The sequence below is a fragment of the Babylonia areolata genome, chromosome 15, assembly GCF_041734735.1.
Source record: "Babylonia areolata isolate BAREFJ2019XMU chromosome 15, ASM4173473v1, whole genome shotgun sequence".
NCBI lineage: Eukaryota > Metazoa > Mollusca > Gastropoda > Neogastropoda > Buccinidae > Babylonia > Babylonia areolata.
The window spans coordinates 34,165,470-34,180,469 of NC_134890.1; the positions used below are offsets into that span (position 1 = coordinate 34,165,470).

A 15,000-nucleotide genomic window follows, 5' to 3' on the forward strand; every position below is an offset into this window, starting at 1 on the left:
CTTGACACGGGCAACATGGCCTTGTCATTAAAATGTTCCAGTTCTCTTTGTCTGATTGTCTGTTCATGTTCCTGTCTACTGTGTGTGTGGAGTGTCTGTGTGTCTGTCCATGTCCCTGTCTACTGTGTGTGTGGAGTGTCTGTGTGTCTGTCCATGTTCCTGTCTACTGTGTGTGTGGAGTGTCTGTGTGTCTGTCCATGTTCCTGTCTACTGTGTGTGTGGAGTGTCTGTGTGTCTCCATGTCCATGTCCCTGTCTACTGTGTGTGTGTGGAGTGTCTGTGTGTCTGTCCATGTTCCTGTCTACTGTGTGTGTGGAGTGTCTGTGTGTCTGTCCATGTTCCTGTCCCTGTCTACTGTGTGTGTGTGGAGTGTCTGTGTGTCTGTCCATGTCCCTGTCTACTGTGTGTGTGTGGAGTGTCTGTGTGTCTGTCCATGTTCCTGTCTACTGTGTGTGTGGAGTGTCTGTGTGTCTGTCCATGTCCCTGTCTACTGTGTGTGTGTGGAGTGTCTGTGTGTCTGTCCATGTTCCTGTCTACTGTGTGTGTGTGTGGAGTGTCTGTGTGTCTGTCCATGTTCCTGTCCCTGTCTACTGTGTGTGTGGAGTGTCTGTGTGTCTGTCCATGTCCCTGTCTACTGTGTGTGTGTGGAGTGTCTGTGTGTCTGTCCATGTCCCTGTCTACTGTGTGTGTGTGGAGTGTCTGTGTGTCTGTCCATGTTCCTGTCCCTGTCTACTGTGTGTGTGTGGAGTGTCTGTGTGTCTGTCCATGTCCCTGTCCCTGTCTACTGTGTGTGTGTGGAGTGTCTGTGTGTCTGTCCATGTCCCTGTCTACTGTGTGTGTGTGGAGTGTCTGTGTCTGTCCATGTTCCTGTCTACTGTGTGTGTGTGGAGTGTCTGTGTGTCTGTCCATGTTCCTGTCTACTGTGTGTGTGTGGAGTGTCTGTGTGTCTGTCCATGTCCCTGTCTACTGTGTGTGTGTGGAGTGTCTGTGTGTCTGTCCATGTCCCTGTCTACTGTGTGTGTGTGGAGTGTCTGTGTGTCTGTCCATGTTCCTGTCTACTGTGTGTGTGTGGAGTGTCTGTGTGTCTGTCCATGTTCCTGTCTACTGTGTGTGTGTGGAGTGTCTGTGTGTCTGTCCATGTCCCTGTCTACTGTGTGTGTGTGGAGTGTCTGTGTGTCTGTCCATGTTCCTGTCTACTGTGTGTGTGTGGAGTGTCTGTGTGTCTGTCCATGTCCCTGTCTACTGTGTGTGTGTGGAGTGTCTGTGTGTCTGTCCATGTTCCTGTCTACTGTGTGTGTGTGGAGTGTCTGTGTGTCTGTCCATGTTCCTGTCTACTGTGTGTGTGTGGAGTGTCTGTGTGTCTGTCCATGTTCCTGTCTACTGTGTGTGTGTGGAGTGTCTGTGTGTCTGTCCATGTCCTGTCTACTGTGTGTGTGTGGAGTGTCTGTGTGTCTGTCCATGTCCCTGTCTACTGTGTGTGTGTGGAGTGTCTGTGTGTCTGTCCATGTCCCTGTCTACTGTGTGTGTGTGGAGTGTCTGTGTGTCTGTCCATGTCCCTGTCTACTGTGTGTGTGTGGAGTGTCTGTGTGTCTGTCCATGTCCTGTCTACTGTGTGTGTGTGGAGTGTCTGTGTGTCTGTCCATGTTCCTGTCTACTGTGTGTGTGTGGAGTGTCTGTGTGTCTGTCCATGTCCCTGTCTACTGTGTGTGTGTGGAGTGTCTGTGTGTCTGTCCATGTCCTGTCTACTGTGTGTGTGTGGAGTGTCTGTGTGTCTGTCCATGTCCCTGTCTACTGTGTGTGTGTGGAGTGTCTGTGTGTCTGTCCATGTCCATGTCCCTGTCTACTGTGTGTGTGTGGAGTGTCTGTGTGTCTGTCCATGTCCATGTCCTGTCTACTGTGTGTGTGTGGAGTGTCTGTGTGTCTGTCCATGTCCCTGTCTACTGTGTGTGTGTGGAGTGTCTGTGTGTCTGTCCATGTCCATGTCCTGTCTACTGTGTGTGTGTGGAGTGTCTGTGTGTCTGTCCATGTCCTGTCCTGTCTACTGTGTGTGTGTGGAGTGTCTGTGTGTCTGTCCATGTCCCTGTCTACTGTGTGTGTGTGGAGTGTCTGTGTGTCTGTCCATGTCCCTGTCTACTGTGTGTGTGTGGAGTGTCTGTGTGTCTGTCCATGTCCCTGTCTACTGTGTGTGTGTGGAGTGTCTGTGTGTCTGTCCATGTCCCTGTCTACTGTGTGTGTGTGGAGTGTCTGTGTGTCTGTCCATGTCCATGTCCCTGTCTACTGTGTGTGTGTGGAGTGTCTGTGTGTCTGTCCATGTCCATGTTCCTGTCTACTGTGTGTGTGTGGAGTGTCTGTGTGTCTGTCCATGTCCCTGTCTACTGTGTGTGTGTGGAGTGTCTGTGTGTCTGTCCATGTCCATGTTCCTGTCTACTGTGTGTGTGTGGAGTGTCTGTGTGTCTGTCCATGTCCCTGTCTACTGTGTGTGTGTGGAGTGTCTGTGTGTCTGTCCATGTCCATGTCCCTGTCTACTGTGTGTGTGTGGAGTGTCTGTGTGTCTGTCCATGTCCATGTTTACTGTGTGTGTGTGGAGTGTCTGTGTGTCTGTCCATGTCCATGTTCCTGTCTCTCTTTCTCTCTTTTGTGAGTTCATTGTACCCGGGGCATTTCATGTGGGGCCGTGACCTTCGTTGAGTAAATTACTCTGTGTGTGTGTGTGTGTGTGTGTGTGTGTGTGTGTGTGAACTCTGCAGTTCCGGAAATAACCCCGAAAACATAACAGCCCTTTCCCCCTCCATCTTCCACAATTTCTGGGAGGAAACGAGCAGCCGGAATGACGTTGTCCACTGTGTGCACGTGCTGTGCATAATACGTCACTGTCAACACGCTGTGTCGCTCTCCGACACCTTCCTCAACGTCCACGGAGATGTGTGGCTTAAAAAAAAAATTACATGCCTCAGATGTTCTTTCTTTCCCGTCGTGTTCAGGTCAGGAAATATGCTGTTTCCGTTCCCTAACCTCATTTCTTCTTCCTTCTTCAGAAGACATCCAAACTCTTCCCTCAGTCTTCCCTGTGCAGTCTGTCCCAGGTCACACTATCCGTTACCAACCCTCGTTCAGTGTGGCACCTCTGTCTGGTGGTTGGTTTGCCTCCATGTCCCGTTCTGTCCACGTACCGTGGGAACAGTCTCCATGTCACGTTCTGTCCACGTACCGTGGGAACAGTCTCCATGTCACGTTCTGTCCACGTACCGTGGGAACAGTCTCCATGTCACGTTCTGTCCACGTACCGTGGGAACAGTCTGTCCCGTTCTGTCCACGTACCGTGGGAACAGTCTCCATGTCACGTTCTGTCCACGTACCGTGGGAACAGTCTCCATGTCACGTTCTGTCCACGTACCGTGGGAACAGTCTGTCCCGTTCTGTCCACGTACCGTGGGAACAGTCTCCATGTCACGTTCTGTCCACGTACCGTGGGAACAGTCTGTCCCGTTCTGTCCACGTACCGTGGGAACAGTCTCCATGTCACGTTCTGTCCACGTACCGTGGGAACAGTCTGTCACGTTCTGTCCACGTACCGTGGGAACAGTCTGTCCCGTTCTGTCCACGTACCGTGGGAACAGTCTCCATGTCACGTTCTGTCCACGTACCGTGGGAACAGTCTGTCACGTTCTGTCCACGTACCGTGGGAACAGTCTCCATGTCCCGTTCTGTCCACGTACCGTGGGAACAGTCTTTCACGTTCTGTCCACGTACCGTGGGAACAGTCTCCATGTCACGTTCTGTGCACGTACCGTGGGAACAGTCTCCATGTCCCGTTCTATCCACGTGCCGTGGGAACAGTCTCCATGTCACGTTCTATCCACGTACCGTAGGAACAGTCTCCATGTCCCGTTCTGTCCACGTAGCGTGGGAACAGTCTCCATGTCACGTTCTGTGCACGTACCGTGGGAACAGTCTCCATGTCCCGTTCTGTCCACGTAGCGTGGGAACAGTCTCCATGTCACGTTCTGTGCACGTACCGTGGGAACAGTCTCCATGTCACGTTCTGTCCACGTGCCGTGGGAACAGTCGCCATGTCACGTTCTGTCCACGTACCGTAGGAACAGTCTGTCACTTTCTGTGCACGTACCGTGGGAACAGTCTCCATGTCACGTTCTGTGCACGTACCGTGGGAACAGTCTCCATGTCACGTTCTGTCCACGTGCCGTGGGAACAGTCGCCATGTCACGTTCTTTCCACGTACCGTGGGAACAGTCTCCATGTCACGTTCTATCCACGTACCGTGGGAACAGTCTCCATGTCACGTTCTGTCCACGTACCGTGGGAACAGTCTGTCATGTTCTGTCCACGTACCGTGGGAACAGTCTCCATGTCACGTTCTGTCCACGTACCGTGGGAACAGTCTCCATGTCCCGTTCTGTGCACGTACCGTGGGAACAGTCTCCATGTCCCGTTCTGTCCACGTACCGTGGGAACAGTCTCCATGTCCCGTTCTGTGCACGTACCGTGGGAACAGTCTCCATGTCCCGTTCTGTCCACGTACCGTGGGAACAGTCTCCATGTCACGTTCTGTCCACGTACCGTGGGAACAGTCTCCATGTCCCGTTCTGTCCACGTACCGTGGGAACAGTCTCCATGTCACGTTCTGTCCACGTACCGTGGGAACAACCTCCATGTCCCGTTCTGTCCACGTACCGTGGGAACAGTCTCCAGAACAACACGAGCGGCACAGACCAGTCGTTGAGATCCCCACTGACAGACGAGCAAGTCTGACAGATGTGGACACTGTTCCGACAGGCGCAACAGCCGAGTGGTTGAAGCGTTGGACTTTTGATCTGAGGGTCCCGGGTTCGAATCTCGGTAACGGCGCCTGGACGGTAAAGGGTGGTGATTTTTCCGATCTCCCAGGTCAACATATAAAAATTATGTAGACCTGCTTGTGCCTGAACCCCTTTCGTGTGTGTACGCAAGCAGAAGATCAAATACGCACGTTTAAGATCCTGTAACCCATGTCAGTGTTCGGTGGGTTATGGAAACAAGAACATACCCAACATGCACACCCCGAAAACAGAGTAAGGCTGCCTACATGGTGGTGTAAAAACGGTCATACACGTAAAAGCCCACTCATGTACACACGAGTGAACGTGGGAGTGCAGCCCATGAACGAAGAAGTGAAGAAGAAAAGACTAATCCACTGTTGGCCGCCGTTCTTTCTCTGTCTCTGGACCTTGCAATTGGAATGAACTTCCTCTTTCGTTTCGTCAAGTCTCTACACTCAGCTCTTTAAAGTCTCGCCTTAAAACCCACCTCTTCCCAAAATAGCTTCCCTTCCCTGCCTCTTCCTTGTCTTCAGTTTCTCCAGTTTTAGAGTTATGCATGCGTGTGAATGACTGGTGCGAAAGCGCTTTGATTTGTCTCTGCACAAGATTAAGCGCTATAAAAATACCATTATTATTATCATTATTATTATTCCCCGACGGTCGGGACAGGCAGTACTTGAAACGTCTTGAACACGTCACTGTCTGATCAAGTCTGTCCGAGGGGCCCGTGAACGGGATCAGGATGAATGGGTCTCTGAACTGGGACAGCTGGCATCTCAGGGACCGACACAATCCGTGGGTGTCAGTTATCCCCCTTGTTCGTCAACTTGTCACCCTTGTTCCCCCTCATCTTGAGCGGCTCCAGGGGGTGGGGAAAGGTGTGTGTGTGGGGGGGGGGTGGGGGGGGAGTGGGGGGGAGAGTGGTGCTTGGGGAGTGATGAGCAGCTGTTCCCGAGACAAAGAGCTATATATAGATATAAATAACAAACATGCATCATAGCCGTTGTTTGTGATGAGAAGAGGCATACAACATCGAGTAGTAAGAACTGGAAGTTTACCTGTGCCCTTGTCGTACTGAGAACACCAGTTATTGTGCCTGCTTGTTGCTCGTTGATCCTGTGTTTGTTTTCTCCTCACAGTTCTCCTATATCAGGCAGGGTGTGATGCTGTGTCAGCCAACTCCCCCGGGTCATCACCAATGTGTGGTTGCCGGCCAGGACTCTCCGGGAGTCCTTCTCCCTGCACTGACACACGCAGCACACAGCTGAGCATGTGGGTCGAAGATCCGAATGGGCAGTCCGGAGAGAATGGACCAATCAGAAAAGAGTCGTGCTGCGTGCCTCGTGTGTTGGTGACGTCGTTGACGTGGGGGTTGTGGGGACCTGATGTCATCGTCTGGATCTGAAATCAATGGGGACTCTGTGTGTGTGTGTGTGTGTGTGTGTGTGTGTTTGGGGACTCTATGTGAGTGTGTGTGTGTGTTTGGGGACTCTGTGTGTGTGTGTGGGGGGGGGGGGGGGGAGTGCGTGTTGTTGTATCTGGATGGAGAGGACAATGCATTATACAGCAGTAGACAGCACTGTTGTTTCCAAAGGTCGTCATGGCCAAACGTATTTATCCCCCCCTCCCCTCCCTCTTCCACAATCTGTTCCAGCTTCTGGCAAGTCACTGCGGGGGGAAGAGGAAAGCCATTGGTCCTTTGGGAAATAACACGCGCGCACGCACACTCACACATACACGCATACAACCACACACACACACACAGACACACACACGCACACAAACTCACACACACTCACACACACATACATACACACACACACACTTACACTCACACTCACACATACACGCATACAACCACTCACACACACACGCACGCGCGCGCGCACTCTCTCTCTCTCTCTCTCTCTGACTCTGTGTGTGTGTGTTTTTGTGGCACACTGCTGACGGGCCTTGTCTCCCTTACTTGTGTGTGGCTCTGTTGCTGCCCCTCCCCCCTCCACCCCCCACCCCCACCCCACCCCCTGTGGTGTGTGCGACTGATGGAACCCTGTTGAAGCAGCATGCATTATTCAGCAGCAGCAATGATGTATTTCCTCCCAAATGGACAACTGCTGGGAAAGCCTCTCTCCCGACTCATCCATCCTATCGCTGTCATTGCATTAGATATCACTGGAGGGAGAAAACAGCTGTGTGCCCCCACAGAAATCGTTAGGCACATTCCGCAACACACATGCACGCATCAACACACGCACAGATAGACAACACACACACACACACACACACACACACACACACACACACACACTCACACACACACACACTAATATCATTTAAAGTGGTGACAAGTTAAATTTGCTCTCCCACCCACCTCCCCTCTCCCTCTGTGTCTCCATCTCTCTGTCTCTCACTCTCTGTCTCTCACTGTCTGTCTCTCACTGTCTGTCTCTCTCACACTGTCCCCTCTCTCCTCGCCAGTAAAATCAAACAGAACAAAGTGCACACGGCATAGCCTGTTGTGACAGCTGTGTGGACCGGAAGTTAGTGCCGTTGACACCGGAAGTCGGCCTGCTTCCCGGATCTCTTTGACTTCCGCCAGGACGGACAGTGCCTGCTTCCGGCGAGTGCACTGACCAGCGCTGCGGATGATTGGAGTTTAACGTCATGATGGCGTTGGCTCTGAAGGAGGTGAAGGTTTTATTGTTGCGGACAACGTCAGAGTGATGCTTATTGTATTACTCTTTTTTTTTCGTCACAAGAGAGTTCTCTGTGTGAGATTCGGGCTGCTCTCCCCAGGGAGAGCGCGTCGCTACACCAAGAGCGCCCCCCCCCCCCACCCACCCCTTCTTTTTTGTTTGCATTTTTTCCTGCCTGCAGGTTTTGTTTTGTTTTGTTTTGTTTTCCTATCGAAGTGGGGTTTTCTATAGAATTTTGCCAGCTACAACCATTTTGTTGCCGAAGGTTCTTTTACGTGTGCATGCTGCACACGGGACCTCGGTTTATCGTCTCATCATATTGACTAGCGTCCAGACCACCACTCAAGGTCTACTGGTGGGGGGGGGGGGGGGGAGAAAATACTGGCGACTGTGCCGGGATTCGAACCAGTGTGCTCAGATTCTCTCGCTTCCTAGGCGGACGCGTTACCTCTAGACCATCACTCCACATGCCCTGTGGTGTTGGTCACCGTCACGTCACGTCACGTCTGTCGTGAGGCGGCTGTCCGCTAAACACTGAGGGATGTCCACGTGCGTTCAGCCTGCAGCAACATTCAGCCTGGATGCAACGTTCAGACCGGATGAAACATTCAGACCGGATGCAACGTTCAGACCGGATGAAACATTCAGACCGGATGCGGCATTCAGACCGGATGCAACATGTGTAAGTGGCCGTGCATAAAAAAGAACACGTCATACAACCACACGCTCGCACGCACACGCGTGTAATCGCGCCTGCAGCCATCGTATAGGGTGTGAGCGGGCAAGAGAGAGAGAGAGAGAGAGAGAGAGTGTGTGTGTGTGTGTGTGTGTGAACGGCAGAGAAGAGAAAAATGATACTCACTCCACCACACATGTTGACATCTATCTCACAAGACTGTCGTGCACATGCTGATTGCTGTGCATCTTGCCGAGCTGTGACTGACGAGGGCAGTGCGTGCCTGACATTCAGCGTCAGTGCGGACATGTTGGCTCGTCTGTCTCACTGTGCTGTCTCTGTTGTTGTAGTGCCCCCCCCCTCCCTTCATCCCCGCCCCCTCCCCTCATCCCCCCCCCCTCATCCCCACCCCCTCCCCTCATCCCCGCCCCCTCCCCTCATCCCCCCCCCCTCATCCCCACCCCCTCCCCTCATCCCCACCCCCTCCCCTCATCCCCCCCCCTCATCCCCACCCCCCCCCTCATCCCCACCCCCTCCCCTCATCCCCGCCCCCTCCCCTCATCCCCACCTCATCAAGGCATTCTTTTTCCTTGTCTTTGTTGTTGTCTGTTTACTTTCTTCCTTTTTCACTCATTCCTTTTTTCTGTCATTTAAAATATTTCATCTCTCTCTCTTTCTTTCTCTCCTTCTCTCTCTTTCTCTTTCTCCCTCTCTCTCTTTGTATAGTGTATTTGTCTTTCATACCGTGTTTCATTATGACTTGGAATTACAACTTTACAACTCGCGTTCAGTTTCTTCTTGTGTCGATCAGCTAATCGCGTTATGGATCAAGTAACCCTGGCTTCAGTCCTAGCTTCGTTTGGAAACGTGAAAACTCTGGCTTGAAATTGAAGGAAAATTGCAGTGACAGTGCGCACTTGTTGATGGTGTGTGTGTGTGTGTGTGTGTGTGTGTGTGTGTGTGTGTGTGTTGGAGACACTGACGGTGAAGAGATTGAGACACTGATGATGAAGAGATGGGAGAGACACTGACAGTGAAGAGATTAGAGAGACACTGACGGTGAAGAGATTGAGACACTGATGATGAAGAGATGGGAGAGACACTGACAGTGAAGAGATTGAGACACTGACGGTGAAGAGATTGGAGAGACACTGATATGAAGAGATTGAGGCACTGATGATGAAGAGATTGGAGAGACACTGATGATGAAGAGATTGGAGACACTGGCGTTGAAGAGATTGAGATACTGACGGTGAAGAGATCGGACAGACACTGACGGTGAAGAGATTGGAGAGACACTGATATGAAGAGATTGAGGCACTGATGATGAAGAGATTGGAGAGACACTGATGATGAAGAGATTGGAGACACTGGCGTTGAAGAGATTGAGATACTGACGGTGAAGAGATTGGAGACACTGACTGGAGACACTGACGATGAAGAGACTGGAGAGACACTGATGATGAAGAGATTGAGACACTGACTGGAGACACTGACGATGAAGAGACTGGAGAGACACTGATAATGAAGAGATTGAGACACTGATGATGAAGAGATTGAGACACTGATGATGAAGAGATTGAGACACTGACAGTGAAGAGACATGGGCAGAAGGCCTGCTTCAATAAAATACTTATTCTTGTTGTTCTGTGTACTTGTGTGGGAGGTGAAGACAGTGTCCAGGTATTTGTCAGCCTTCCTGTTCTGCTTGAAACTGATCAACAATGAGGCCAGGAGATCAACTGATTAACCTAACCGATAGTAAAGAGTGTTAACTCTTTTGGGGAAGTGTGTAGGTTTGTTAATGTACCTTTTATTTACCTGTGTGCTAGCTGAATTGGTAGCGTAAGCAGCACTGGCTTGAAGTTATGTACCCTGTGTGTGGAGAGAGTTACCACTCTTTACTATTTGTTAATCATGTGATTTCCTGGCCTCGTTGTTCATTAATTTCAAGTTGAAAAACCACCGAGGCAACCATGTGTTTATTCTGCATTGTCCGTGTGTTCTGTGGGGCTTGTTCAGGATGAAAGAGGCTGTGCCAGTCTTGAATAAAAAGCTAATTTGTGTTTGCACGTTTCTTCTGTCATTGCTGCTGTGTGCGCATGTCAAATGATCGGTGTAAGAGCAAGCCCGGCGCTTCCTTTTTCGGGGAAGGTCCAATGTACCTTTTTATTTACCTGTGTGCTAGCTGAATTGGTAGCGTTAGCAGCATTGGCTTGTGTGTGGACAGAGTTACCACTCTTTACTCTTTGTTAGCTTTCTGTTCCGCCTTTGACCTGTCACCTGGTTGTGACGTATGAGCCAAATCAAGGGTGTCCGCTCGACTGTCATAGTCTGTACGATGCCAGTTTAATGAAAAGAAATACCAACTTCTTATTCAGTGCACTGGCATGGCATTGTTTTAGAAACATCAGCTTGTGTGTGTGTGTGTGTGTGTGTGTTGTACATTTTTGTACATTTTTGCTTGTGCCATTGTAGAGTGTTTTGTGCTTCCTCGAATGAGATAAGAATTAAGAAGTCTCCTTTCTTCTTCTGCTTCTGCTTCCTTCCGTTCTTCCTTCTTCTTCTCTTGCTGATGATGATATTGATGATCATTGTAATAATGAGCATTATTATTGTTGTCAAAACTACTACTACAACTACCACTGAAACAACAACTACTACTACCATCATTAAACTGAATCTGACGTGGTGTGGTGCAGTGTATGGCACGTCAGGGATGCCCTCCCTTGGCATGCTGACTGCTACTACTACTACTACTACTACTACTACTTCTTCTTCTTCTTCTTCTTCTTCAACAAGTACTTCAACTACTACTACTACTACTACAACTACTTCTTCAACTGCTACTTCAATAACAACTACTTCAACCTCTACTACTTCAGCAACAACTACTTCAACTACTACTACTACTACTTCAATAAAAACTACTACTACTACTACTACTGCAACTACTACTACTTCAACATGACCAACAACTACTTCAGCTACTACTACCATCAAACTAAGTGTGACGTGGCGTGGTGCAGTGTACGACGCCTCAGGGAAGGCCTCCCCAGGGATGTTGGTGGGCGGCCTGACGCTGTTCGGGAACTATGACGAGTGTCTCAACTCACACCACTACCCCGAGCTGGACCAGCGCCACCTGACGGCACGTGCGTCCAGTCCGCGCTACTGTTCGTCGTCCTTCACCCTGCAGGCCTGGATGGCCCGCTTCTTCCACAGTCTGGTGAGAGGGGGGACGGGAGAGTTGGGAGGGGGGGGGGGGGGGGGGGGGGCAGGAAGGCAGGACGGGTGCTGATAGGGAAGACGTATCAGACAAGATATATGCTTATATGTGCGTATATAAATGAATGTGTATAAATGTATACTGATGTACGTATGTGTGTATGTAGCCCATGTAATGTTAGTATATATGTAATTATGAATGTGTGTGTGTGTGTGCGTGCATGTGTGCGTGCGTGCGTTAGTGTTTGTGTGTGTGTGTTGTGTTTGTGTGTGTGTGTGTGTGTGTGTGTGTTTGTGTGTGTGTGTGTGTGTGTGTGTGTGTGTGTTTTGTCTGCCTGTCTGTCTGTCTGTCTGTGTGTTTATGTGTGTCTGTTTCTGTGTCTGTGTGTTTGCGTGCGTGCGGTGCACGTGTATTACCCTTTCCAAAATACGTTGTGTAGAATACAGGAGGAGGAACCCTATTTACTGAGAAGGAAGTGTGCATGTGATGACATCGTCACATGTTTAGTTAAACCATTGTACATATAGTGCATGTGATGACATCGTCACATGTTTAGTTAAACCATTGTACATATAGTGCATGTGATGACATCGTCACATGTTTAGTTAAACCATTGTACATATAGTGCATGTAATGACATCGTCACATGTTTAGTTTAACCATTGCGCATATAATGCATGTAATGACATCGTTACATGTTTAGTTAAAACACTGCACGTATAGTGAATGTACTGACAGTGTTACATGTTTAGATAAACCATTGTATGCAGTAAATATAATGACATTGATACACGTTTAGATAAACCACTGTATTCAGTGAATGTAATGACAGTGTTACATGTTCAGATAAACAATTGAATGTAGTTAATGTAACGGGAGTGTTACATGTTCAGATAAACATTGAAAGTAGTGAATGTAACAGCAGTGTTACATGTTCAAATAAACAATGGAATGTAGTGAATGTAATAGCAGTGTTACATGTTCAGATGAACAATGGAATGTAGTGAATGTAACAGCAGTGTTACATGTTCAGATAAACAATGGAATGTAGTGAATGTAACAGCAGTGTTACATGTTCAGATAAACAATGGAATGTAGTGAATGTAATAGCAGTGTTACATGTTCAGATGAACAATGGAATGTAGTGAATGTAACAGCAGTGTTACATGTTCAGATAAACAATGGAATGTAGTGAATGTAACAGCAGTGTTACATGTTCAGATAAACCATTGAATCTAGTGAATGTAACAGCAGTGTTACATGTTCAGATAAACAATGGAATGTAGTGAATGTAACAGCAGTGTTACATGTTCAGATGAACAATGGAATGTAGTGAATGTAACAGCAGTGTTACATGTTCAGATGAACAATTGTATATAGCTGGGTGAGCGTGAGGAGCAGGAATTTTGTTCAACTCTCCGTTCCGCACTCTGGTAATTGCAGACATTTTGTTACAGTATTTAACTTCACATTAGAATGATGTCACTTAACAGGAAGTGGCAAGCATGACGGGTGCAGTGGTCAGTTTGTTGGAGTGCTAGGTTCTGGCCTCAGTTTCCGGAGTTCGAATCCCGTCACACCTGGTGGTTAAAGGTGATTTTCCCCATCCCCCAGGTCAACATATGTGTCACACCTGGTGGTTAAAGGTGATTTCCCCATCTCCCAGGTCAACATATGTGTCACACCTGGTGGTTAAAGGTGATTTCCCCATCCCCCAGGTCAACATATGTGTCACACCTGGTGGTTAAAGGTGATTTCCCCATCTCCCAGGTCAACATATGTGTCACACCTGGTGGTTAAAGGTGATTTTCCCATCTCCCAGGTCAACGTATGTGTCACACCTGGTGGTTAAAGGTGATTTTCCCATCTCCCAGGTCAACATATGTGTCACACCTGGTGGTTAAAGGTGATTTTCCCCATCCCCCAGGTCAACATATGTGTCACACCTGGTGGTTAAAGGTGATTTTCCCCATCCCCCAGGTCAACATATGTGTCACACCTGGTGGTTAAAGGTGATTTTCCCATCTCCCAGGTCAACATATGTGTCACACCTGGTGGTTAAAGGTGATTTTCCCATCTCCCAGGTCAACATATGTGTCACACCTGGTGGTTAAAGGTGATTTCCCCATCCCCCAGGTCAACATATGTGTCACACCTGGTGGTTAAAGGTGGAGATTTCCCCATCCCCCAGGTCAACGTATGTGTCACACCTGGTGTTTAAAGGTGGAGATTTCCCCATCCCCCAGGTCAACGTATGTGTCACACCTGGTGTTTTATAAAGGTGGAGATTTCCCCATCCCCCAGGTCAACATATGTGTCACACCTGGTGTTTTATAAAGGTGGAGATTTCCCCATCCCCCAGGTCAACATATGTGTCACACCTGGTGTTTAAAGGTGGAGATTTCCCCATCTCCCAGGTCAACATATGTGTCACACCTGGTGTTTTATAAAGGTGGAGATTTCCCCATCCCCCAGGTCAACATATGTGTCACACCTGGTGTTTAAAGGTGGAGATTTCCCCATCTCCCAGGTCAACATATGTGTCACACCTGGTGTTTAAAGGTGGAGATTTCCCCATCTCCCAGGTCAACATATGTGTCACACCTGGTGTTTAAAGGTGGAGATTTCCTCATCTCCCAGGTCAACATATGTGTCACACCTGGTGTTTTATAAAGGTGGAGATTTCCCCCATCCCCCAGGTCAACATATGTGTCACACCTGGTGTTTTATAAAGGTGGAGATTTCCCCATCTCCCAGGTCAACGTATGTGTCACACCTGGTGTTTTATAAAGGTGGAGATTTCCCCATCTCCCAGGTCAACGTATGTGTCACACCTGGTGTTTAAAGGTGGAGATTTCCCCATCTCCCAGGTCAACGTATGTGTCACACCTGGTGTTTTATAAAGGTGGAGATTTCCCCATCTCCCAGGTCAACGTATGTGTCACACCTGGTGTTTTATAAAGGTGGAGATTTCCCCCATCCCCCAGGTCAAGATATTTGTAGACCTGGTTGTGCCTGAACCCCTTCGTGTGTATAATCACGCAGAAGATCAAATACGCACGTTAAAGATCCTGTACTCCTTGTCAGAGTTCGGTGGGTTATAGAAACCAGAATAAAGCCATCACGCACACCCCTGAAAACTGAGCATAACTGTCTACATGGCTGTGGAAATATACACAACGGTCATACACGTGAAATTTTACATGTCTGTGTAAGTGTATGTGTGTGTGCGTGACTGACACCTGAATGAATGGCACAGGAAACAAATGATGAGCGCCCAATGGCAGCCGTCAGTCGGCTCCACCCTGGCAGGCAGCCTGTTGTGCAAATGACTCCGTGTTTGTCAAGCGCTTAGAGCTTGGTCTCTGACCGAATATAGGCGCTGTATAGGTATCCATGTGATGATGACCATCACGTCAGCAGTGTGTCATGATGGTGTGGTGGGTGGCTGTGTCCAGGAGGTCCCTTACCCAGCCACGCTGACCCGTGTGACAGTGGACCTCTGTGTGCCCAGCACGTGCACACCGTTTGACCTCCACGTCCTGCTGTCCCAGTGTGAGTACGCGCGCGCGCGTGTGTCAA

At 49.2% G+C, this 15,000-nt stretch overlaps 1 protein-coding gene across 3 annotated transcripts in view; it reads left to right on the top strand.

The window, feature by feature from the left end:
* The window catches only part of LOC143290596 (uncharacterized), a 79,804-nt gene that overhangs the window by 21,875 nt on the left and 42,929 nt on the right, over nt 1-15,000 (top strand). For all 3 annotated transcript variants that reach the window (XM_076600184.1, XM_076600185.1, XM_076600186.1), the window contains exons 2-3: nt 11,219-11,418; nt 14,877-14,973. In XM_076600184.1, the coding sequence (XP_076456299.1) occupies nt 11,219-11,418; nt 14,877-14,973 (297 nt within the window). The remainder of the gene's footprint in view (nt 1-11,218; nt 11,419-14,876; nt 14,974-15,000) is intronic.